Source organism: Patagioenas fasciata, chromosome W (assembly GCF_037038585.1).
Source record: "Patagioenas fasciata isolate bPatFas1 chromosome W, bPatFas1.hap1, whole genome shotgun sequence".
Taxonomy (NCBI): domain Eukaryota; kingdom Metazoa; phylum Chordata; class Aves; order Columbiformes; family Columbidae; genus Patagioenas; species Patagioenas fasciata.
This window is the reverse complement of record NC_092559.1, coordinates 48,619,264-48,645,898: the sequence shown is the minus strand read 5'-3', so window position 1 is coordinate 48,645,898 and position 26,635 is coordinate 48,619,264. Positions and strand designations below refer to the sequence as shown.

The following is a 26,635-nucleotide window of genomic DNA, read 5'->3' as shown; positions in this document are numbered from 1 at the left end:
GGACAGCACACAATACCACCTATCAGTCTCTCACTCACATTCCTGGATACTGTGCTGCCTGTTGAGCTCCTCTTGTAACATAGCTACTTGTTTGAGGAGTTCTAGCTGGGAACACTTGCAGCTATGACATTTGTCACTGCCTTCAGGTGTTAGGGCGACTTCCAGGTGCTGCAGCTCCATGCAACCTGAGGTCTGGACAGCTATTTCAGTTCTTGGGAGGTCTGTTTGGGTGGAGACATCAGCATAGGTAGGCTGTAGTACTTTTGTTTGGGTTTCAGCCTCAACCTTGCAGTTGCAGTGGGTGGACACCATTTTCTCTCAGCAGGTCACAGTCTTCTTATAGTTCTCAGAAGAAAAATGGCCCACTTACTTATAGAATGGTAATTCTTTTGAAAGATGTCATCCTTCTGATTCTAATTCCCTGGAGACCTTAAGTTTCTGGGTAGGCTTGCACAGCCACCAGTTAGTTGGGGTGACCATCAGGGCTGTAGCCTAAGCCTACAGGTGAGCAGAACAGGCATCAGTCCAACAACTGACAGTGTGTTGCCCTTTTTATGAAAACTGCTGACAGTACTCCCAACCAGTGCCACACTCTTGGTCACTAGCACTCCCTAGGGGCTGGTTAATGCATCTTCCTGGGGTTTGAACCGACCATAGGGACTGCCAGCACCACCCAACTCTTGCCCTCTCCTCTTGCAAGACCTTTTGCCTGGCAGCTGGTCCCTCCACAGGCACAGCCCAAGGATGTCAGAAAAGCATTCAGATATCCCTGGCTACCTCACAAGTTTCTTCAAACTACATCTTGTTTTATTTCTTTTTAATTATTTATGTTCTTGTTATTAGTCTGTAGAAGCTGTTTGGTGAAGTATTTGGAGGAAAATAACACCTGTCCAACATGTCGGATTGTTATACACCAGAGCCATCCATTACAGTATATTGGGTAAGTGTGCAGTATGAAAGGAAAAGCACAACTAGTTACTCTGTGGTCTGTACAAACTTTTCAAATACAGCACAGTTTCTCTCTACATTTTTTTTGCTTATCAGTATTTTAAATATATATAAAGAAGCCTCATTAGAAGATAGAAGATTTATATAAAAGAGGTAAGGTATTGAATTCTGCTGTGAATTTGTAGTTCTTATGAAGCAAATCTTTTTCTTTTGAGTCAGACAAACACAATAGACTTTATTGTTTAATTTCTGAGTGAAGTTTAATGAGATTTAATTGCTTCTTGTTTTGTATGCCTGGATCATAGAGGTTGCACATATGGAACATCTACATGAATTACACTTCAGAACAATGACTGGCAGTTGAACAGTGGTTTTTCAGCGACTGAGAGGGTATATTCAAAGACTTTGCAAATACACAGCATTATTGTTGATTTAGTCTTTCAAATAACTGTTTAGTTCATAGGTGCAGATGAGAAAGTTGGTAGGAGAAAAGTTAGAGTAGTGGCTTCAACATCTTGAATGGAAAAGTGTGTGAAAGATTTGTGCCTACTTCTTTCCATTCCCATACCAGGGCTCCCTTACTGTGTGACCTAAAATGAATGGGGTATTATATCATAATTTCCTTATTTTTCAGTGTATTTTATGTGTATTTGTACATTACCTTTCTTTTTCTTCAACAGTTTCCTCTCATTTTAAAAATTTTAAAGGTATCAGTGAAATGTTTATACCACCTGACTTGGCTGTATCTTCACTAGAGATTTGTACCATAGCAACTTTCATTGATATAAATGTTGAGACTATGTTCACAATAGCTTCTGCATGTTGTGTAGACTCTTGTCTACCTCAATACAAAGTTTCTTTTTGTTTGTGACACTACTTCGAATGTGCACATCTCAGTTCTAGTGCAGCTTTTGAAGAAGTGGCTATAGAAAATTAATTTCATTCTTTTTTTTCCACTTTCACTGAGAAATGTGCATGTCCTATAAAAAACTTTCTGAATTGTTCAAAACTGAGTCTTCAGGAGTCAGAAATAAGATAGGTTTTTCTTATACCTTCCAAGAATGATGTAGAGACTGTACTGGAGTGTATTTTGAAATATAACAAAACAGTAATGATAAATCCATGCCAGTAGGCAAGAAGAAACAAATGGCACTTAAGACAACATGATTGTCCTCTGTAAAGCTACAGGAATAAATCCGTGTATTGGTTCAGAAACCTGTTTTCAATGCTAAGAGAGGCCTGGGATTATAACCTCAAATTGAGTAGTTAGAAGTGGATTTGACAGTTGTTTGTGGACACTGAATGCACATTACTATGTCTTTTTAAAAACTGATCTCCTTCTTCAGTCTGGGTTCTTTGCTCTACTCCTTCCAAAAATGAAGATGCCCTCCTAGATAAGTATTTTCCTTGAGCTAGTTACAAAATACTGCCCCTTAAAGATTAAAACAGATAGCCTTTGTCCAACCTGCTTTTAGAAGTCTGTGGTTTCTTCAATAAAGAATTAATAGTGAGGAACTTTGTATTATGCCTTAGTTATAAGAATCTGTGATTTAATTCATCTGGGGAATAGGTAAAACAAACACATCTCATGTTTCATCATTAAGAATGCTGTTAAATTCTCATCTCTGCTCTCATACTGATGGCTAAAATAATTCATTTAGATTGAAATGTTTTTGGAGATGTTCCTGTAATCTGTGACATTTAAAAATCCTAACCTGAGAGTCAAAAGCTGGAGTTTGGTATTGTAAACTCTTCTGGGGTTAAAGCCCTGGTAGCAGCTGAGGCTGACAATTTAGCTTGTATTGGATTTTATTTATAGTTTGGAAGTCAGGGTAATGTTCTGGTCCTTTCAGGCAATGACTTGTTTTAGAGTAATCCAGGAAATAGCAGCTTGTGGTTAAACTTCAGTTGAAAATGTGTTTAAAATGTTAACCAGTCCTGCTTCCCCACCATTTCCTTCCTTATGTCTGTCCACCCTTCTTAGCTAGATGGGATTCTGAGCTACATGATGTTGCTCTTAGGTAAAATGCTGGATTATAAGAGCAAACACAAATTTTCTTTCCTTTGTTCTCTTGTTTTTTTTCTTTTTTTTCCTCATGTTTTTATAAAGCCCAGTATGAATAACTAAACAACCTAGAAACATGAGAGATTAATTAAAAGGGATAAGAAACAGTCTAGTTTCTAGAAACAGAAAAGTGTCTAGTGTCTGCAAACAGAAAATTAAAAAAAATGCTTTTGTCAAAATTGCCAAGGAATTTTGAGAGTTCTGTTACTAATGCACATGCAGGTATATACATCTGTCACAGGATGCCATCCTTTGTATCGTAAAGACCATCGTTTATAGCATCCTTCCTAGCATTTCTGTTAAACTTTTGTCAGTTTACCTTTTGTCAGTTCTTGTCTTAGCCTGAACCTTATCTGCATTCCTTTCTTATTACTGTTATCTCATGTTTGATATTTCAGTTGTCCAGGATAAATATTTTTATTTCTTATAACATTTAGAGATTTGTAGAGTTGATTTAATACTGAATCTTTTAAAGAGAAATGTTTTGAATCAAGATGGCTATTTTAAACCTTCAATTTTTCTTTTTATTTCCCTGCTAGTCATGATAGAACAATGCAAGATATTGTTTACAAACTTGTGCCAGGCCTCCAAGAAGGTAAGTGTTCTGGTATGACCTATTTTTACTGAATGTTAGATTTACACATAATTCCTTTACATTAATGAAAAGAGGAAGTGTTCATGGAGGGATGAAAAATACCATCCTTGCTTGTTCAAGTTCTAGCATTACATTTCCTCTGTACTTCAGTGTTTGGGGGGGGTTGTTTGTTTGTTGTGGTGTTTTTTTTGTTTTGTTTTTTCTTTGTTTGGTTGGTTTTTTGTTTGGTTGTTTTTTGTGTTTTTTTTTTTTTTTTTAATTTTAGACTTGTACTAGCAGTGTTACTGAAAAAACTTCAGAAATTAAAATGCTGGTGTTATTTCAGGAAAAAGTAACATTATGTAAACCTAAATAGCACTACAACTTTTTCATGTTGGCATTCTATAATTTGCATACATTCTTCTTTAATAAACTCTGTGCATATTCATTTCTTTTTTGACAGCTTTGCAGAGTTCTCAGAGGTAGAACACTAGTGTAGCATAAATTTTAGTTTCAGTGAACTTTTCTTCTCCTAAGATGTACTTAAATCATTTGCTAGCAGGTGCCTTTGCATTTGTGTTCTTATAATTTACTTTGATAATGAACTAAAAGAATGCTTTATAGTAATTGTTCAGTATTATTTTTCAGTTATGTGTTTCTACTTTTAAATAGACTATTTCAGTCCAATTAAGGTGTCAAGTGAGGACATTATTGGACATTTATAAGCAAATTTGGGTAAAGAGATTATTTTAAAATTGTTTCTAGGATATTGAAAATCAGAAATATGGATAAAAATTAAAAATCAATATTTTGACAGAAATATTGAAGGGGAAAAACACAAAGTATGGTACGGTATTTAAAACTTATTTTATATGTAATAACAGAATGCTGTCATAATAGCTCTGCAAATGACTTGGTAGTATTCTGCCTCTCAAGAATAAGATCCAGGGTAACTTGATTACGGCAGCAAGAGTAGAGAAGTAGCAAAAAGTGCTAATACCACTTCCTGCCTGACAAGCTTCTTTTACAGAACAGAGGAGGGGTTTGGAATACCTTGATATTGTGCAAGAACATTATTGCATAACTAATATTTACAATTTTAAACAGCGGAAATGAAAAAGCAGAGGGAATTCTATCACAAACTGGGTATGGAAGTACCAGGGGACATCAAAGGGGAGACATGCTCTGCAAAGCAACATCTAGCTTCACATCACAATGGTAAATGGTCTTATGTTTATTTTGTCTTGGGATGGGGGCTCAGGCTGCCATTAAGCTGCTGAAAGGATCTGTCAGAGATAGGTGTCTAGCTAATATTTATTAGCACTCATAACTGTTGTATAATATTGTACCAGTCTTTCTTGTGCTTATATATTGTACTATATACAAGAACTCACCATCTAACCATAGCATTGTTTTGCATCACACTTGTTTATAGAATGTGTTCTTTTATCTGGCTGTATTGTGTTCCTGGTGAAGATCTTCAGTCGTATCTATAATATGCAAGAACTCTATAATAAGAAAAGGTTACTTTTTATCCCAGTCCTGAATTACATTAACTTCAGAAACTGCTGTTGTTAAGTGTAATTTTGTGATAGAAATGCTGTGGTGGTTATACTTAAAATGTATGTGTGTGTGTATTTATCCAAGGGCAAAGGAATTCTCAAATTTGTGATTGTGAGGAGAGCATATATCAGTTTTACAGAATAGTGAATGAAACTTGTAGCAAGGTGTCTTGAACTGATTTTCTAGGAACCTTTGGATTAGTGTCCACATCTCTACTACCAAGAATAAAACTGCTTTCCAACTTTTTTCCTGGTTAGAAGAGAAGCTGATCATGCTCTGACAAGACTAATTACTTACAAAAACAAACCCAAACAAAAGAACTCCACAGTTGCTCTTATAGTCTTGACTTTGTTTCAGGATTACCTGTCATCCGATATGTGTAATTTAATTACTGTAATGCTCTGCTTTCTTCTGAAAGGTGAAACTAAACCAGATGAAAATTCAAACAAAGAAACTTCTGAAGAAAAAACAGAAGAAGATAATGACTATCATCGAAGTGATGAACAGGTAGGCGTACTTCTGATATAGGGCATTCCTTAGTTTTATTTTGTATTTCCACTTTAAATGATTATTTTTCTTTTATAAACTTTTCTCTCTGACAGAGACAAGATATAGTGTTCTCCCATGCTTTTGTGTAAACTTGAGCTTCATCATTTTTATTTAGGTAGCTGTGGAGAAATTTGGTTTTGAGAATTTCATCAAGGTTTGATAGTTATAAATATTTCTGAGTTTCCTGAATACTGGCTAAACTCTCTGTTGGCTTTCATCTCAACTAGATTTCAAGTCATTTGGGACCATTATCTGAGAGTCTACTCCCATGCCACTCCAGTGCATCAGGACTGAATATGTTTCAATAATTAGAATGAAAAGTCTTTTTTAACTTAGCATTTAGTTTCAAGTTTTAAACACAAAACCTGTTTGAGTATGAAACTTGCTATTGGAATATACAACTCATTGCCTTTATGTTTCCCTGCTGTGTCCAAAGTGAATTAAATTTGGATTAATTTTCCATTTAATGATAGTGCAGTGGTAATATTCAGATGGGTTGTGCTTTCTACTAGATAATTTAAGTGCACAGAATAAATCTTAAACTAAAGAGCTTAGACTAGATAAAGAAAATAGATGATTGAGAAGAGGGAACTGAAGCACAGAGATCAAAAGGCCATTTTTCCCATATAATCTTTTGAACTTCAAAAATTCGTTACATCATCTGCATCAGTAAATTTTAAAGTTCAAAATATTCTTTTAAAACATGCCTTAAATATTAAATTGTGTTACTGGATTCAGAGGTTAGATTAGAAACAGTCATTAAAATTGATAACAGCTGATTAACAAAATGATTTAAAACAATTCAAAATTATTTTAAAACAATTCAATGGGATTTGTTATAATTAAAACAGCGACTTGATTACAGATTTGATGATGTCAAGGGTCACACTACTTACAAAAGAGAAAGTTAAATCACTTACATATAGACACACACAGATATATGATTAAAAGCTTATATACAAATCTATAAACACACACATACTTGTGCGCATTAATCCATGGATATTTGAATATATCCACACACACTAATTTATAGATTTGTGCATATGTATGTGGTATATATGTGGAGGTACAGCTATAAAATTTTCCTCTTGAGTTAAGCAAATTACTCACTTTAGTGCATTGGCATTCCTCAATGGGCAATTTGTTGAAACTCGAGAAATCTGTCCTTGTCCATGGCTTTGTGGCATCGGTTTGTCACAGTGTCTGTGAGGGGCATCCCACCTTGGAGGGAGATACTGAGTCAGAGCCCGCTGTGATCCAGGAGAGCTCAAAGGGCCTCACTTTAGGATTGCTATTTATAGGATCACGAGATTGTTGACTTGAGTCAGTATTTTTCCACTGTAGCCACTCTTAGGATGAGGTAATATTCCGGCAGCATCCAGAACTCTCCAGATGGTATAGTTCTGGTACTGTTTTGCTCAGGCTGAGTCCCAGGTATCAGGTGTACCAAACTGTCAAAAGTGACTGATGGTCACTACCTTTCCCAGGCAGAAAGGGCGTCTATTCCCATACGGCAGGAGTTCCAAGATCATGGAGGGCGTGCCTTTGTGTCTTGACTCACTGCACTTGTATCTCAGTTTTCCCAATTTCACTGCGCTTACACAATGGGGAATTGTTCTTGGCAGAGGTATGGAACACAGTGCCTCAGTGCTCCATCTCGCCATACTCACACAATGTGAATTCTTTTCCCCAAATCATGCCTGAGTGCCCTGGTAGCCAGGTAGTTGAGTGACCCAGGAGGGGGGGAAGGTTGCAGCCGCCACACAGGAGCTAAGAGCAAGTCAGACAGGGCATTGACCTCACCAACAAGAAGTGCAGTCCCACAATACCTGAATAAGGAGTGCATAGCAGCTTTGGTGACAGCAACCAGATTCAGCCATAGTCCAGTGATCACCAGATAAATCTTTAGTGATGAGGCAGGTCCAAGGTTAAGCCAGAAAGTGAAATCAGCAAATTAAAGTCAGGTCCAGAGACAACAGTAACCGAGGTCATACACAGTCCAGTGATCACCAAGCCATAGACCATAATGATGAAACAGGTCCAAGGTCAAACCAGGAAGTCTAATCTGTGGCTCAGGGTCAAGGCCATGCATGGGCATGGCTGCAATGTAACTCATGTAGGGGGACCAACCAAGGGAGGGTGCTTCAACTTTAATAATGCTGCTAAGTGGAATGGAGCGAGCTCACGCTGAAAATTCTTCAAGCTTTTTCTCAAACAGTTATTTTTTCACAACAGTTTCATGGTCAAACAGCTGCTTATCAAAATTGGCCCTGAATTCAGGCAACCAAACTTCCAGGGGGGAGGGAAATTACCTCAGGGTCCTGACAGGTTTTTATAATGATATTTTGCTTTGGCCTTGACCTAGGCTTCTTCTGAACTAGTAGTGACCTTTGCAGTTAAAATAAAGCTCTGGAACAAGGCAGCTCTAAAGTTCTGCCTTAAACTTTTGTCCAGATCCTTTTTGAGTTGAATGGTGCTTAACAGTAAGCTGACAAAATACTAGACAATCTTTTTTTTAATGACACGGCATGCATTTCACTTTAAACAATACTGGGATTCAACATTTTCACCTTTTTTTGACCTAATAAATGCTGCATGTGAAATACATAATGGGAACTGCAGGAAATTCTGTCAACTAGCCCTGTGTTTGCTTTTCCCTGAAGGTAAGCATCTGCTTGGAATGCAATAGCAGCAAATTACGTGGATTGAAACGAAAATGGATCCGCTGCTCAGCACAAGCAACAGTCTTGCATCTAAAGAAGTTCATTGCTAAAAAACTTAACCTTTCTTCTTTTAATGAGGTAATGTTTTAATGTTTAAAAATTATTTTGCAAATGAAAATCTTATGGATTATTTTCAAAATAGTGTCGTTCCTTCCAAACAGATTAAAAAAAACCAAAACAAAGCAAAACAAAACTGGAGCTCACTCTATTTCCTAATGTAAAGGAACAGAAAATGGCTTTTTAGGTTGAGGAGCTGAATGCAGACAAATAGGTTTTTTTCCAAATTTACCTCCCTCCCTTTTAATTTAAGGATACTGGTTATCTTCCCTTTTTTTCTCCCCCTCTAATACAATGGAGATGTAGCTCTTAGTGGTTCTTGGCTTTATACAGATTTGGCAGTGTAGCTCAGTATGTTGTTTCATGATCTGTTTTAAAACATACCAAAAGGCTTGGTTATGTGTTTTCCACCTGTGTTAAAACTGACTCCTGCAAGATGCTTTGTTTGGTGGTCTTAAATGAAGGGATATGCTGCCCTAGCAGAAATTTTTCACTTAATGCAGAGAATGGATTATAACACTTGGACGCTACCAAAAGACTGATTTAATGGAAAGCAGCGCATATACTTTCTTCTGCTTCTCTACTCTGAGTGAAACTCAGCCTTGTGCAGTATCAGCTGGTGCTACCTTCCCTGCAGGGAGTACATAATTGAACTGTTCATGGGAAGAAATAATGGTGGAGGGTAAGGGAAGAAAGGGGTTTTTCTATCCTCTGCAAGTTGTGTTATTTCAGATTCTAAAACCAGAACACATAATGACAGGCATGTGAAAACATAGCTTCTGTTCCCTCTTTGTTGATATTAGTCATAGTCCCCCTCTATCCAGCCTGACTCTCAAACTTCCATCTCTGGAAAACTTCCAAGGATGGTGATTCCATGACCTCTTTGGACAACTTGTTCTGGTGCTTAATTATCCTTGCTGAGATTTTTTTTTTCCTCCTTATATCCCGTCAGAACTTACTCTGTTTCCATTGATCACCATTGTCTCATTCTCCCACCATGCACCTCAGTAAAGACCCTAGCTCTATCTTCTTTATAGGCTTCTCTCAGGTATTGGAAGACTGTAACGATGTCCCCTTTAAGCCTTCTCTTCTCAAAGATAAATAGACCTAGTTCCCTCAGCCTCTCCTTATAGGGTCTGTGTTCAAGCACGCTGACCATTTTGGTGACCCTCCACTGAACTTGCTCAAGTTAATCAACTTTTTTCTTGTACTGGAGAGGCCAAAACTGAATGCAGCATTCCAGATGTGGTCTAATGAGTGCTGAGTAAATGGGAATGATCACTTAAAATCATAGAATCATAAAATGGAAGATTGGAAGGGACCTTCAAAGATCATCTAGTCCAAACTCCCTGCCATGGGCAGAGACATCTTCCACTAGATCAGGTTGCTCAAAGCCCCATCCAACCTGACCTTGAACACTTCAAGGGACGGGGCATCCACAACTTCTCTGGGCAACCTGTTCCAGTGTCTCACCATCCTCATAGTTAAGAATTTCTTCCTTACATCCAATCTTAACCTACCCTCTTTTCAGTTTAAAACTGTTGCCTCTTGTCCTGTCATTACAGGCCCTGGCAAAATGTCTTTCTCCATCTTTCTTATAAGCCCCCTTTATATATTGAAAGGCCACAATAAGGTCTTTCCAGAACCATCTCTTCTCCAGGCTGAACAACCCCAACTCTCTCAGCCTTTCTTCATAGGAGAGATGTTCAGCCCTATGATAATTTTTGTTGCCATCCAGTCTCATGTCCGGTCTTTCATCCACTAGTACCCCCAAGTCCTTCTCTGCAGGACTGCTCTCAAGCCATTCATCTGCCAGTCTGTATTGATCCCCCGACCCAGGTGCAGGACCTTGCACTTGACCTTGTTGAACTTCATGAGCTCACTCCTCAAGCCTGTCAAGTTCCCTCTGGATGGCATCCCATCCCTCTAGTGAATCAACTGCACTGCTCAGCTTGGTGTCATCTGCAAACTTGCTGAGAGTGCACTCAGTCCCACTGGCTATGTCGATGAAGATATTTAATAGTATTGGTCCCAGTACAGAACCTTGAGGGAAACCACTCGTTACTGGTTTCCACTTGAACATTGTTCCATTGACTTCCTTCAGTTTACTGGCTGTGCTTCTGTCGATACACCCCAGTATCCTGTTAGGCTTCATCATTGCCAGAGCACACTACTGATTCATGTTCAACTTGCTTTCAACCAGGACCCCCCGGTTCTTTTCAGCAGAGCTGCTACCCAGCTTGTAACATCTCATTACTTTGCTGTTATTCTTGTTGAATTTGAGATTCTCATCAGCCCATCCTTCTAGCCTGTCTAGGTCCCTCTGAATGGCAGTCCTGTCCTCAAGTGTGTCAGCTACACTCCTCCAGTTTGATGTCATCCACAAGCTTGATGAAGTGGATGCTGTGTCCTCCTCCAGGTCACTGATAAAAAGACTTTCAACAGCACAGGTCCCAGGATAGACCCCTGCAATTCTCCGCATGTCACTGGCCTCTGTGTAGAGTATTAACTATTAACCACTGCCCTCTGAGCCTGACAATTGACCTGGGTCTTCACCCATCAGGTAGTCCACCCATCCAGATCATAATGTCCCAATTTGGATACAAGGATGCTGTGAAAGATGGTGCTGAAAGCCTTGCTTAAGTCAAGGTTGACAACATCCACTGTTGTCTCCGCATCCATGGATCTAGTAATTTCATGAAAGAAGGCAATCAGGTTGGTCAAGCATGATTTTTTTCCCTTGGTGATTTGGAATAGCCAGCATGGATTTACCTTTGCCTTTATGTGCCCAGAAATGGCTTCCAAGAGGGCTCACTTCATGACTTTCCCAGGGATTACCAAAGTGAGACTGACTGGCCTTTAGTTCCCTAGATAGTCCTTCTTGCCCTTTTTGAAGATTGGTACAATGTTTCTCCAGTCACCGAGTACCTTCCCTGATCTCTGTGACTTTTCAGTGATGACAGTGTGGCCTTGCAATGACATCAGCAAACTCTTGTGGCACCCTTGGATGCATCTCATCTGGTCCCATGGACTAGTGTGGGTTGAGATTTCTTAATAGATCCCTGACTCAGTCCTCTTCTACTACTGGCAGTTTGTCTCCTCCTTGAACCCTGTCTCTAGGCACAAAAAGGCATGGGAGACCTTGTTGATGAACACCAACACAAAGGCGGCATTGAGTACCTCAACCTTATCTGCAGACACTGTCACTAAATTTCCCACCCTATGCAGCAGTAGGCTCACATTTTCCTTGTTTAGACTTTAATTGATAATGTAGCAGGAAAAGTTTTTCTTGTCGCCCTTGATGTCCCTTGCCAGTTTCAGCTCCAGCTGAGCTTTGACTTTCCCCAAATCATCCCTGTATATCCGGGCAGTGTTTCTATATTCTTCCTTTGTAGCCTGCCCTCACTTCCATCTCCTGTATATGTCCTTTTTCTCATGAACTCCCTTTAGGCAAACTGGCCTCCTGATACATCTACTCATTTTTCTGAGTATTGGGATGGACTGTTCTTGTGCTTGGAGGACATCCTTAAAGACTTGTGATCTCTTGAGCTCCTTTGCCCTTCAGAGCTGCCTCTCATGGGATCCCACTTACCAGCTTCCTGAAAAAGCAAAATTCTGCTCTACTGAAGCCCAGGATCTGTACTCCGCTACTTGATTTCCTCGCTCCCTTCAGGATCTTGAACTTCACTATTTCATGGTTGCTACAACCAAGGCTGCCATTGATTTTCATCTCCCCAGAAAGTTCTTCCTTTTTGGTGAGTAGTAGATCCAGCTGTATGTCACCTGTAGTTGGCCCATCTAGCATCTGTGTTAAAATTCCTAACACCTTTCAGAAACCTGGATTGCTTTCTTAGTAATTACACCTTTTTCTTTTGTGCTTAAACTTACTATTCCACTGCAGCAATCTCTGGTTTTACAACCTACTTGGCCCTTAATGAAATGTATGAATGTTCATTCAACAGTACTTGTGTTTCAGGAGTCCTCCCTCTCCCTTTAAGGGCACATGGCATTTTTGTGGAAACAGAGTATTGGTATGTCCAGTAAAAAATATCTTTTGAGGAATAAGGCCCTAAGGATGCGAACACTTGATTGAATGTTATACACAAATTCTGATTTGACTTATTGTCTGTCAGCTAAGCCATGTTAGTGGACTGCATGCGTATTCTTAGCTTTCTCAGGTTCTGGTAAAGTACCATTAACATATGCCACTTCCATGGTGACTTACCCTTTCAGTACGTTGCCTTGCAGTCAAATAGGCTAAGATCATGTGCATGATCAAGTTCTTTCAAAGCCAACATAGAAAAATAAAACCAAGTATAAAGTGTCTGCAAAAAAAGTCCTTAACACTGATCTATAAGTAGGGAATAGCCTTTTATAAATGTATTTTCAAAGTAGAAAGTTACTTGCTGAGTACTGTGTAAACAATTTTCATAGCATGTCAAAGGACAAAGCTGTCTTTACATGAGAATTGAGTTCTGTTTCTTTGATCTTTTTATTGGGAGTTATCTGAAATGTATTGTTTCAAAGCCATGTTCTGTGTCTCAATAAATTAATTATTTCTTCTTTTTACATCAGCTGGATATATTATGCAATGAAGAGATTCTTGGCAAGGACCATACGCTCAAGTTTGTAGTTGTTACTAGATGGAGATTTAAGGTATGACACAACTGCTTTTCATCAAAATTTTCATGTTCCATGTAAATCATTAGCTGACTAAAGAACAAAGTTCATAAAGCATACATCATGCAGGCCTATACTGCAATAGCTTCAAAATTGTTAAAATATTTATTTTAAAATGTGTAATAAACTATTTTTAAAAAATATATTTTTTTCTTAACTCAAAAGAGAAAAATAGGGGAAAATGTAAAATGTGCCACTAAGGAAAAGGGGACATTGATGGCAGATGTCAATTTAATAGTAATTAAAAATATATAAGGTAAAGGAGGCTGAAGCCATTGAGAATGACATTTTTCTCAGCCATGTCAGTCAGATACAACTAATATTACTGTGTGTAGATTGTTAAACTAGTTACAATGCAGAAGAGACAAATATTCAATACATTTGTATTCTGTAATTTGGAAGAGAGAGGCTGAATATACTCATTAAAGGAGGTGCTCCCGACTTCAGTTCAAGATGCTTGTAGCAATGTTTAGTAGGCATAAACAAGGCTGAGGAAAGCAACTGAGTGGGTCTCTGGGTTACTGATGTTAGTTTATGTAAATAAAACAAAACCAAGACCCCATACAACAAAACTTAGAGCTGAAGAGTAAATGATGGGGGATTCATACTGAGCATAATTTATCACTGGTTATTTATGGCCACCCAAATAAAATTACTGTAAGTATGATGAAATATCAAGTTGAAGATCTAGGATACAAGTCACATCAAGAGTATCAGGGTGTGTGCCATTTGGGAGTGATAACTTTGAAGAGGGGTTAGTGTTCATAATGGACATGCAACACAACACAAGCTTCTAGGATAATATTGTGGTATTATAGAAAGATGTAATACATTTGGATGCATAAATAGAAGGGATGAATGAGAACAGGTAGGCAATTTTTATCTGTCTGTGAAGAAATAATTAATTTCAGATTGGGAAATAGAAGGTAGGAGATTGTGGTCAGTTATGACATATTCATGAACTACCTGGAAAAGAGGTTAAATAGTGAAGTGACACTGGCACTAATAAAGTTATTCAAGACAGTAAAGATAAATGTTGGTGATTAAAGGTTCCAGGAGGCTTTTACAGTACTGGATGACCAGGTGATAAAAGGGCACCTAAAGTTCAATATGGGTGAATGTAGAGATGCATGCTGGGGAAAAAAATGTATCTGAACTTTATATATAAAAACGGTGGGGTCTGAGTAGACTGCCATCAAACAGAAATCAGGTTTTAGGGTTACACATCAAGATATCGGCTCAGTAATGGTTTAAGAAAAACCCAGAAGAAAAGCTAGAAATTATTAGGAAAAGAATAGAGAGCTAAACAAGAGCACTGCTGTGCCTCTCTATAAATCCACTGTTTACCTGTATCATGAAGACTTCTAAAGTCAAGAGTGGCATGGAAAAGGCAGCAACTGTAAATGTCTATTTGGAGAAAGAGGTGAAGGGTATCAAGTGAAACTCATAGGTATGAGGTTTAGACTGAACAAAAGGAAGTGATTTTGTTGTAAATTCCATTTACTCTGATAGGGGATTGAATTGGGGGAGACACAGATGTCACAGAGGCACCCCGAGGCTAGTTTAAGGGACAACAGGGTCCAAACCAACTTTTATTAAACCGGTGAGAAACAGGGTTTTAGCACTCCAAAAGTGACTTAAATACAGGTTCGGATATCAGTTGAGGAAAATTATTAAGGGGCAGCAACTAGTACAACAGGCGGTCCACAGAGTGCATGCACGTGGCTTCACCAAAACAATGCTGGAACCGTCTCTGAGTCTGGGAGGAGTACACACTTGCCTGAACAGGGTGCGGGATTATTTTTAAAGAGATACACGTACTTGTAGTGAGTATGGAAAGTGAGTACACTCGCGATTCTGCGAGGGTAAATTTATAATACACTTGCAATCCTGTGAGGGTTAATTTACTTACACATGCAAATGTGCACGGAATACTACACGTGCTTATGTGGAAGCACAGGAGGAAAATACACTCGCGATTGTGCGAGGAAATAATTTATACACGTGCTCGTATTGAGCACGGAAAGTCACACATGCAAATGTGCACGGAAAGTACATGTGTGTTGTATTAAGCACGGAAAGTACGCGTGCAAATGCGCACGGAAGTTACACGTGTTTGTATTAAGCACGGAAAGTACGCATGCAAATGTGCACGGAAAGTTACATGTGCTTATGTGGAAGCACGGGAGGAAAATACACCCGCGATTATGTGAGGATTAATTTTACACGTGCTCATATTGAGCACGGAAAGTTACACGTGTGTATGTGTAATCCTGCAAGAAGTTTTACTCACACACGTGGCGGCAAGGCAAGCAGAGTCTCCATCCCGGGGAGGGGGGCTCTCGGCGGCAGCATCTCGCTCGTGCTCCGAGAGACCCGCGACAATGGGTGGAGTCTCGACGAGAATCCCGTTTTTTATAGGCTGATCAGATCTGACTGTAGGCATTCCAGAAGCTTCTCTGCACCCCCACACTGGCCGTGGGGTGCTCCTGAAGCCTACAAGCATCCCCCACACTGGCCGCAGGCGCCCAGCGACTCCCTGGCGCCTCGGCACTCCCTTCTCCTAATGGCCCTGGCAAGGGTGCTCTGGGGCCAAACAGAAGAAGCTGTTAGCCTCAAACAGCAGAGAGAGAGGGAGATGTACCTACTCCTTCCATACTGAAGGAGGGAGGGGGAGAGAGGGGGGTTTGGATCCTGCCACAACAGATCACAACCAATATTCATTAATAACAGCTTTTATAAATCATAGAATACCAGGTTGGAAGGGACCACAAGGATCAACTGGTCCAGCCTTCCTTGGCAAAAGCACAGTCTTGACAACATGGCCCAGCATCCTTGCCAGCTGAATCTTAAAAGTGTCTAATGTTGGGGAATTCACCACTTCCCTGGGGAGATTATTCCAATGGCTGATTGTTCTCATTGTGAAAAATTTCCCTCTTGTGTCCAATCGGAATCTCTCCAGGAGTAATTTGTACCCATTCCCCCTTGTCTTTTCTATGTGACTCATTGTAAAAAGGGAGTCTCTATCTTCATTGTAGCCACCCTTTAAATACTGGGACATGATGATAAGGTCTCTCCTAAGCTGCCTTTTCTCAAGGCTGAATAAACCCTGTTCTCTCAGCCTTTCCTCATATGGCAGGCTTCCCAGTCCTTTGATCATCTTTGTAGCCCTTCTCTGGACCCTCTCCAGCCTGTCCACATCTTTTTTGTATAACGGGGACCAAAACTGAACACAGTATTCTAGGTGTGGCCTGACAAGCGCTGAGTAGAGTGGGATAATGACTTCTTTGTCTCTCCTGGTGATGCCCTTGTTGATGCAGACGTTCTTTACTGCAGCAGCACACTGTTCACTTACACTGAGCTTCTTGTCCACCAGGACCACCAGGTCCCTTTCCACAGAGTCGGGTAGATCCCAGCCTGGGCTGCACTCATGATTGAGTGATATCACAGTATCACAGTATGATAGGGATTGGAAGGGACCTCAGAAGATCATCTAGTCCAATCCCTCTGCTGGAGCAGGAACGCCTAGATGAGGTCACACAGGAACATGTCCAGGCAGGTTTTGAATGTCTCCAGGGAAGGACACTCCACAACCTCCCTGGACAGCTTGTTCCAGTGCTCCGTCACCCTCACTGAGAAGAAGTTTCTTCTCAAATTTAAGTGGAACCTCTTGTGTTCCAGCTTGATCCCATTATCCCTTGTCCTAACATTGTTTGCCACTGAGAAGAGCCTGGCTCCATCCTCATGGCACTCACCCTTTATATACTTATAGACATTAACATGGTTCCCCCTTAGTCTCCTCTTCTCCAAACTAAAGAAATCCAGCTCCCTCAGCCTTTCTTCATAAGATGCTCCACTCCCTTAATCATCTTTGTTGCCCTACACTGGATCCTCTCCAGCAGTTCCCTGTCCTTCTTGAACTGAGGGGCCCAGAACTGGACACAATATTCCAGATGGGGTCTCACCAGGGCGGAGTAGAGGGGAAGGAGAACCTCTCTCGACCTCCTAACCACCCCCCTTCTAATACACCCCAGGATGCCATTGGCCTTCCTGGCCACAAGGGCACAGTGCTGGCTCATGGTCATCCCGCTGTCCACCAGGACCCCCAGGTCCCTTTCCCCTACACTGCTTTCTAATAGGTCATTCCCCAGCCTATACTGGAACCTGGCGTTGTTCCTGCCCAGATGCAGGAATCTACACTTGCCCTTGTTAAATTTCATCAGGTTATTCCCCACCCAACTCTCCTGGGTGCAAGACTTTAAACTTGTCCTTTGTTGAACTTCATAAGGTTCTTGTTACCCCACTCTTTAAGCCTATCCAGGTCTTCCTTCAGGGTGCCTCTCCCTTCTGAAGTGTTCACTTTTTCACTCAGTTTGGTATCATTGGCAAACTTCATCAGGCTATTATTAACAGCAGATAACTTTATACAGTGTATTAATGTATTCCCTCACACACTCAGCCATAGTTATCCAGTTGGAGAAACATCAGGGAGACCAACCCCAGCTGTGTACTCAGAAGCAGTGTCATGCTGACATGCCAGTGGCTTCTAGATAGGTGTTCAAACAGTCCTTTATGACACTTCTCTCCCTGTTGATACCTAAGTTAAACTTACGGTATTGTCAATTTTCATTCCGTTTCACAGAATCACAGAATCGCAGAATGTTAGGGATTGAAAGGGACCTCAAAAGATGATCTAGTCCAATCCCCCTGCTGGAGCAGGAACACCTAGATGAGGCTACACAGCAATGTGTCCAGGCAGGTTTTGAATGTCTCCAGAGTAGGACACTCCACAACCTCCCTGGGCAGCCTGTTCCAGTGTTCTGTCACCCTCACTGTGAAGAAGTTTCTTCTCAAATTTAAGTGGAACCTCTTGTGTTCCAGTTTGAACCCATTACCCCTTGTCCTACCACTGGTTGTCACTGAGAAGAGCCTGGCTCCATCCTCGTGACACTCACCCTTTATATATTTATAAACATTAATAAGGTCACCCCTCAGTCTCCTCTTCTCCAAGCTAAAGAGACCCAGCTCCCTCAGCCTTTCCTCATAAGGGAGATGCTCGACTCCCTTAATCATCTTTGTTGCCCTACGTTGGACTCTCTCCAGCAGTTCCCTGTCCTTCTTGAACTGAGGGGCCCAGAACTGGACACAATACTCCAGGTGTGGTCTCACCAGGGCAGACTAGAGGGGAAGGAGAACCTCTCTCGACTTCCTAACCACCCCCCTTGTAATACACCCCAGGATGCCATTGGCCTTCCTGGCCACAAGGGCACAGTGCTGGCTCATGGTCATCCTGCTGTCCACCAGGACCCCAAGGTCCCTTTCCCCTACACTGCTCTCTAATAGGTCATTCCCCAACTTATACTGGAACCTGGGGTTGTTACTACCCAGATGCAAGACTCTACACTTGCCCTTGTTGTATCTCATTACATTTTTCCCCGCCCAACTCTCCAGCCTCTCCAGGTCTCGCTGGATGACAGCACAGCCTTCTGGCGTGTCAGCCAGTCCTCCCAGCTTGATGTCATCAGCAAACTTGTTGATAGTACACTTTATTTCCTCATCCAAATCATCGATGAATATATTGAATAATACCGGCCCCAGTACTGACCCTTGAGGCACTCACTAGATACAACCCTCCAACTAGACTCCGCCCCATTGACCATGACTCTCTGGCTTCTTTCCTTCAGCCAGTTCGCAGTCCACCTCACTACTCGATCATCCAGACCGCACTCCCTCAGTTTAGCTGTAAGGATGCTGTGGGACACTGTCAAATGCTTTACTGAAGTCAAGGTAGACCACACCCACCGCTCTGCCATCATCCATCCACTTCGTTATCGCCTCATCGCCTCATATAAGGCGATGAAGTTGGTCAAACAGGACTTCCCCTTGGTGAAGCCATGTTGACTGCCCCTAATGACTCTCTTATCCTTGACATGCCTTGAGATGGCACCAAGGATAAGTTGTTCCATCAGTTTCCCAGGGATGGAGGTGAGGCTGATCGGTCTATAGTTACCCGGGTCCTCCTTCTTGCCCTTCTTGAAGACCGGAGTGACATTTGCTTTCCTCCAGTCCTTAGGCACCTCTCCCGTTTCCCAGGACTCGGCAAAGATGATGGAGAGTGGTCTAGCAATGACCTCGGCCAGCTCCCTCAGCACCTGCGGATGCATCCCATCTGGACCTATGGATTTATGGATGTCCAGATTGCCTAACTGCTCCCTAACCCAGTCCTCATCAACTGAGGCAAACTCCTCCCTTGCCCCGACTTCCTCTGGGGCCTCAGGGGTACAGGACTCCTCAGGACATCTTCCAGCAGAGTAGACAGAGACAAAGGCGGCATTCAGTAATTCTGCCTTCTCTGTATCTTCTGTCACCAGGGCACCCAACTCGTTCATCAGTGGGCCTACATTGCTTCTGGTGCCACCAGCTCATAATCTCCTGCCCGAACACAGGTTTCTAACTCCTCCTGCTTATTCCCCATGCTGCGAGAGTGGGTGTACAGACATTTCAGAGAGCGAGCTGAGCACACTGATTTCACCCTAGGAGTATGGGAGGCCTCCCAGTCTTCATCAGTTCTAGAGTGCTGCGCCACTGATGCAAGCCCAGCCACAGCCTCATCCCCCTTCGAGTCTAGTATAAATCTCTTCATATGATCCCAGCTAATTCCTGTCCCAGCATCCTTTTGACCCTGCGAGATAAACCTTTCCCACATATCACTGTTTGGACTGGTGTCTTGTAAAACCAGCCATTATCAAAGAATCCAAAGCCCTGCCTGTAGCACCAGTCTTGTAGCCAATTGTTTATGGTCTGAGTTTTTCTATTCCGTCCCATGTCATCACCCAAAACTGGAAGGAGGGAAGAGAAAATCACTTGAGCCCCAGTCTCTTTTACCATCCATCTCAAGGCATTGAAATCTTTCTTCATTCCCCTCAAACTGCTGGGTGCAGCTTCCTCCCCATCTGTCTGGAAGATCAGCAGTGGGTAGTAGTCTGTTGGGTGCACCAGATTGGGGAGCGTCCTGGTGATGTCCCTGATCCGGGCTCCAGGTAGACTACAAACTTCCCTATGATGAGGGTCAACTCTGCATATTGGGCCCTCTGTCCCTCTCAGAAGGGAATTGCCTACTACAGTCACCCTTCTTTCTTTCTTATCTGAGGTGGTCTTGAGGTGTGGAGTCAACTGCCTCTTTCTATGTGACCTTGTAGGCAGGCCTTGCACCACATCCTCACCTACCTCTTCTTCAAGATCCAGATCCATAATCACAGAATGTTTCATTAGCTGTATAATCATTATAAGCATAAACATTTTATTCTACATTATTTTATTATTATCACAGTTAATAAAACTATCCATTCAAATGTGATTAACCATACAACAGAGTCTCTTAACAGATATACTAATATCTCCTTAAGCCTTTTCCCTTTTGTCACCTTCAAGTTCCAGACAATCAAAACCCTCCCTAATATACATGGCTACCCCACCTCCTCTCCTTCCTTGCTTATCCCTTCTATAGAGTCTAAAGCCATCCATTGCAGCGCTCCAGCTATGAGAATCATCCCACCATGTTTCTGTGATGGCAATTAAATCATAGTTTTTCTGCCTCACAAGGGCTTCCAGCTCCTCCTGTTTGTTGCCCATGCTGCGTGCATGCGTATAGGTGCACTTCAGCTGAGCCATTGATTCCACTGGGTCGGCAGACTGAAGGGTCTCATTAGCACTACCCTCAGATGCTGGCATGTCACCCTTGGGTGTGCCTCTGTGTGGGATCCCGGTCCAATTTCAGACTCAGGAAGGTTCAAAAATGATTCCAGCAGTGAGATTAAGACACAAACGAGGTCAGATGCCAATAAACAATCTTGTTTTATTTTTGTGCCTAAAGACAGAGTAAAGACAATCTATTTCATTTTCACACCTAAAGCTACAGCAACAGAGGAGAAGGGGTGGAGTAATTAGGAAGAAAGTTAAACAAGCATGCAAGAAGATAAACAGGAGATAAGCAAGAGATAGTCACTGCCAGGGATCCAAACATCGTCTCCTGTCTGGCAGCTCTCAGGTTTCAGGCTTCAGTAGTGTTGGCAGTTTGCAGGTCTCAAGTCCTGGTAACACTTGGCAGTTTGCAGGTCTCAGGTTGTGCCAGTATCAGAGTCCAGGTTCTGGTAACAGAGTCCAGATCCCAGTAGGTGCTGGCGGCGCTCAGGTCTCAGGTCCACCGGTTCCAGGTGACAGGTTTTGGTCCTGGTGGTGGATGGGCACACTTGCAAGTCGTAACCTGGTCATTTTATGGCAGTTGGTGGTGGGTGTTGCCTGAGCACACTGCAGGCCTGGTCGCAGATGTTGGTGGCTGATATCACTGGAGCTTCATTTGAGCTTACACAAGCTTCAAGCATTCTTTGAGTTTTAGCAATTCACAGTGATCATGCACTTTGCACTTTAACTCACTGTACTTAGGCCTTTACAGCAGGCCCAATTAAGCAAGCAGCGTGAACAAACATTTTTCTATAACAAGCAGGCCTTAAGCATATTATTTTAGCAAGCAAGCTTTGAGACAAATAATTCACAATATCTCAGCCTTCCACACTTATGCTGTGTGTTAAGGACCACCATCTCTCACACACACTCAAACTGTATGCTAAGAGCCACTATCTCTTACACCACCCTGTGGTTCAAAGATTGCTATTTTGATTGCAGATTGTTATCGTGATTGCAGAGTGTTGTCTTCGTGGTCTTCAGGCGGCGATAGAAGGAGAGGATAGTGGAGTGGGAAAAGAGCATTTGCTTATACAGTTTCAACAGTTGAAGATTTTGATTGGTATACCAGCTGCACATATTTGGCATTGTCTGGTGAGGAAGCAGCTGCAAACTGTGAATTAACCGCAAGGTGTTGGATTAGTTGTATTAAACATGGAATAATGCATGGTAAAAAGATTGACATAGCTAAGCCATATGATATATAAAACAAAACGCGTTTAACCCGTAGGATACCCGGAAGCCATGAGAATGGATCAAATTCCTGACTTTTCCAGGTTTGGATGGGAACATGGGCTAACTTCCTTATTCTGTTAGCAATCAGGACACATAACCACGGGCGTAGTTATATGCGGTGCTTTATTTCAGCGTTGGGAAACCAGGGGTTCGCACCCAAAGCTGACTTCAGCAGTCAGTTTAAGTTGCACCGTATTTATACAGTCCATTCACATACATATTCATATATTCATTAGGATCATTAGAACATGTAATAGTTACTCAACATTTATTGCAACATCGATTGCAACACCTTGGAACTACTTTGATCATGCGCGGTGTCCTCTGGTGGTCTTTCAGGGGGTCTTCAGGATGAAGTAAGTAGTCTTCATCGCTTCTGTCCTTTTCACCTTTGGGTACTGCACATGCGCACTACTCTATAATTGCATAACTGCTGACTAGCTTAATTTCCAGAGATACTGTATATATTTCTTCTCATTCTAGGCATATTTGGGCTAAGATAAATGCTAGGTTGATAAGATAAGAATATACTCAAATCCTTTATTAGGTAAAACATGATATGCAAAGGATGAATTAGTTTTGCACCTGTTCCAGAAGGGAACATCTTGTAAAATTGATTCTGTTACTAACAATTCCAGTGGTTATTTGTTTAACAACTTCACTGTTGTAATGAATTTTTAAACAACCTGAATCATTTAATTTACCACAAACACCTCCTTCTTCTGCTAACAGGTATTTGAGAACCATGCAGTGCTGCAAAATTGTTGTTTGCATTTGTGTGGCCTGGTCTGCCAATAGGTCCAGGGCATGAGCAGTTTCATTGGTAATTATTTCTAAAACAGCTTGTAATTGAATAATGTGATTTAGGTTATAAATAGGTTCTCGAGCACCGTTAAACCACTCATAGGGGTTCCAGGTGGCAGGTCCATAATACTGAATGATCTGTTGAGGGGTCCAGTCATCTTTCCCCCACTTTTGGCTAGAACCACTTGTCAGAGCAGTATTAACGGATCTTTTGTTTTGTGTGTCATCATGCAACCGGACACCTAGGTCTTTATCATCAGTTCCAGGGAGCAGAAAGAATAAGGGACGGATTACTCCGACATAGCATACGCCGGTCCAATTTGCTGGCAGTAGTTTGTATGCATACTGACCACAAATCCAATAATGACCTTTTAAGGCTTGAACACCATTCTCAAACACACCTGTCTGTGGGTTCTGAAGGTGAGTCAGTTCCTCCTAATGGAGTAGACTGTAGAATGGTCTGATTTCGGATAAGATCTCTGGCTTTGCAAGACCAGGCACCAATTTCATTCATCCATTTACACCTAACTTTAATTCCCCCATAATTTGTTGTTTCATTGTTTGAGGACCAATAAATGGCAAATCATTTCTGGTATCCAGAAATTCACCCAAGCCCATTTCCCTATGCAGGGTAATAGGGAATTGTCATTGGTGTTATATAGCCTGCAATACTGTTTTTTCTCCTTGGGAATATTCGCTGAGCGCAGGTTAATGTTAGAACAGTCAGTTGGTACACAGTCATGAGTAATGCAGTGATCATCGCACATATAAGTCCAATTGCATTTACTGATTCCTATAAAAACACCATCTTTTGGGGTTTGATTCAGACAATATTGACCCAGAGCTGGATATCGTATTAGCCAGGGTGATGGTGCATTTTCTTCCCAAAAGGTATTGTTGCCAATTATACTATAATTGCTCACAAGCCATTTGGGAGCGATGGGGACAGAGGTCCATGACCAGCTTTCCAGATCTAATGGTCCTCCGCATACCCAGCAATTGGTGAGGTTATATGTACAAGCTATGTGATGACCCAGAGTTATAAACTCATTTTCCCGTTCATGATTGGAGATATCATACTGGAGGTTTGCCGAGATACTAAGGATGGAGAAAGTGGCTGACAAAAGTAATACCTGAAATAGTACATGATACATTCTGAGAATTACCAACAAAATTTATCTGAGATTAGCATTAGTCTTCTTTGCAGTGGTGGTTTTGATTCAGTCCCACGGATTTCATCTGTTAAAAGAAAAGAGAGTATGCTCGGTCCTAAGAGAACTGGGCTTGAAATATTAAAAGGAAGGTATAATCCATCTTGTGTTGATTTTGTGTTCCTTTCCAAGAGCATCTTTTGCCTTCCAGGCATATTTGTTTAATGGCTCTTTAAGGACCAGTGGTACTTCTCCCACCATGGGTAGTTCTACTAACACAGGTTAACCAGGGTAGTATGATGGATTCCTGGGGTGATCAGGACCAGAAAGAGCTGAGATTATAGTTGGTGGCTCAGGGCAGAATGCTGTGATTTTTGGGTATCCATTCTTACCCCACCAGCTATTTACATGAGTTGCAGCTTCTTGCAGGCAGTTTGCTCACCCAGTTTCCTGTGGTTTTAGGAAGCATTTGAGAAGGCCATTAGTTCTCTCTACTATCCCATTAGCTTCCAGATAATAGGGAGTGTGGAAAACCCACGCAATTCCTTCTTTGCTTGCCCAATTTTGGACCTCTTTGGAGGTAAAATGAGAACCATTATCTGATTGGATAGATTGTGACTTGGGAAAAGTGCCAAACCAGCAATCCAAAGCGATCACTGTATTTTCTTCAGTTGTTCAAGCAAATGCCATTGCTTGAACTAATCCTGATATTATTTCTACTCCTACTAGTACATACTGTTTTCCCTCTGACTTTTGAAAAGGACCAATATTTCTTTTAGAGGGTGTCTGTCTAAACGGCTGTGACACTGGCTGCAGGCTGAGATACAGTTTTGACAGTTTTCTTGAGTTACTGGCCAGCCTCTAGCATGGGCTTCTTGGTAGAGATCCTTGGCTCTGATATGTCCTCTTTTGAGGTGTAGCCATTTTGGTCAATCAGGACTCTGCCACATCTGGTTTCCTCCCCCTCTGCCTTCAAATCTAGGTTAAAACCCTCTCAATAAGTCCCACTAACTCCTGCCCCAGGATCTTTTTCCCCTTTTGAGACAGGTCCATCCCATTTGTTGCTAGCAGACCAGGTGCCATATAAGCTGACCCATGATCAAAAAACCCAAAATTCTGCCGGTGGCAGCAGTCCTGCAGACAGGTATTGATCTGCTGGGTCTTCCTGTATCTTTCCTCATCATATCCTGCAACTGTGGGGACAGAGGAGAACACTACTTGTGCTCCTGATCACTTGACCAGTCATCCCAAGACCCTGAAGTCTCTCTTGACCATCTTTAGTTTTCCCTTTAACCACTTATGTTATCTTTAACCAGTATGTATCATTAATAAGATTACATTTAAGGAAGATCTTTCCCAATTCTATTAAAGATGTACATTTTACAATATCTAGTTAGGTATTCTAATATAATTGTCATATAATGCCCCAGTACATGAATGATTTGATCGTTACAATCATGTGTTAACATGGTCACTACTGAAAAAGTTAACACATGATTGTAACAATCAAACCAGTTTCATCTAACTTTTACTGTTGATATTAGTGGCTTGATCCGACCAAAAGTTCTCAACTAGACTCTCCCTAGTTTTGCCCTTCTTATCTTCTTGCAGGTTTTCTCAGATATGTGTCCCAAGGATATGCAGCTTTGTGTAGCATCAGAGCTGGGCTTTGGATCCTCAGAACAAACACAACTAAATAGTTGTGGGTGGAGGAACACAAAGAGAAATACACACCCCCCCTCCCAAGAAAAATAAATTATTCAAAAGAAAGCTCATCATCAACCGACCGATGCCCAGCCCATCCCTGAGCAATTGCAGCCCCTGCCAATGTCCACCCATGCTGTTTTATTGCGGAGCACAATGTCATATTCCTTTGGTCAGTTTGGGTCAACTGTCCCAGTTGTGTCCCATCCCAACTTCTTGTGCACCTCCAACCTACTTACTGGCAGGGTGGTATGAGAAGCAGAAAAGACCTGGATGCTATGGAAGCACTGCTCAGCAATAGATAAAACATTGGTGTGTTATCAACACTGTTTTCATCACAAATTAAAAACATAGTTCCATACAAGCTACTATAGAGAAATTTAACTCTATCCCAACCAAAACCAGTACACAAGGACATACTGATATCCTCCTTTAGTTCATGGAAGTTTATCTATATAATCCATTTGCAGTATTTGCCAGGTTCCAAGGCTTCTCTGATGCAACGGAGGTGGCATCTTAGTTTTACTAGTTTGCTTTCTTATCATTACAGTTTGCTTTTGTATTGTGCACTTTTTAATTATGTATTCAATTTCTTGCTTCATTTGTAGTCAAATATATTAATAAATTTATTGAATGAGAGTGAACTGTACTCCTTCATGTAACATATTATGACAATCTAAGATGCTTTGCTTTCTTTCAGACAACCCTAGTATCCATGTCTTCTTATTTTTACCTTTTTCCTGATTTAAACTGCAGCAATTATCCTGAGTCAATTGATCTATTTTACCACTAAACTGTTTCTCAGTATTATTTTCAATCTCTCATGTGCTTTAACATG

General features: G+C 41.3%; 1 protein-coding gene across 5 annotated transcripts in view; it reads left to right on the top strand.

The window, feature by feature from the left end:
- LOC136114637 (polycomb group RING finger protein 3) overlaps positions 1 to 26,635 on the top strand; it is a 117,219-nt gene that overhangs the window by 64,876 nt on the left and 25,708 nt on the right. For all 5 annotated transcript variants that reach the window (XM_065860055.2, XM_065860057.2, XM_065860056.2 and 2 more), the window contains 6 exons: positions 844 to 940; positions 3,553 to 3,608; positions 4,695 to 4,805; positions 5,569 to 5,657; positions 8,366 to 8,503; positions 13,058 to 13,138. In XM_065860055.2, the coding sequence (XP_065716127.1) occupies positions 844 to 940; positions 3,553 to 3,608; positions 4,695 to 4,805; positions 5,569 to 5,657; positions 8,366 to 8,503; positions 13,058 to 13,138 (572 nt within the window). The remainder of the gene's footprint in view (positions 1 to 843; positions 941 to 3,552; positions 3,609 to 4,694; positions 4,806 to 5,568; positions 5,658 to 8,365; positions 8,504 to 13,057; positions 13,139 to 26,635) is intronic.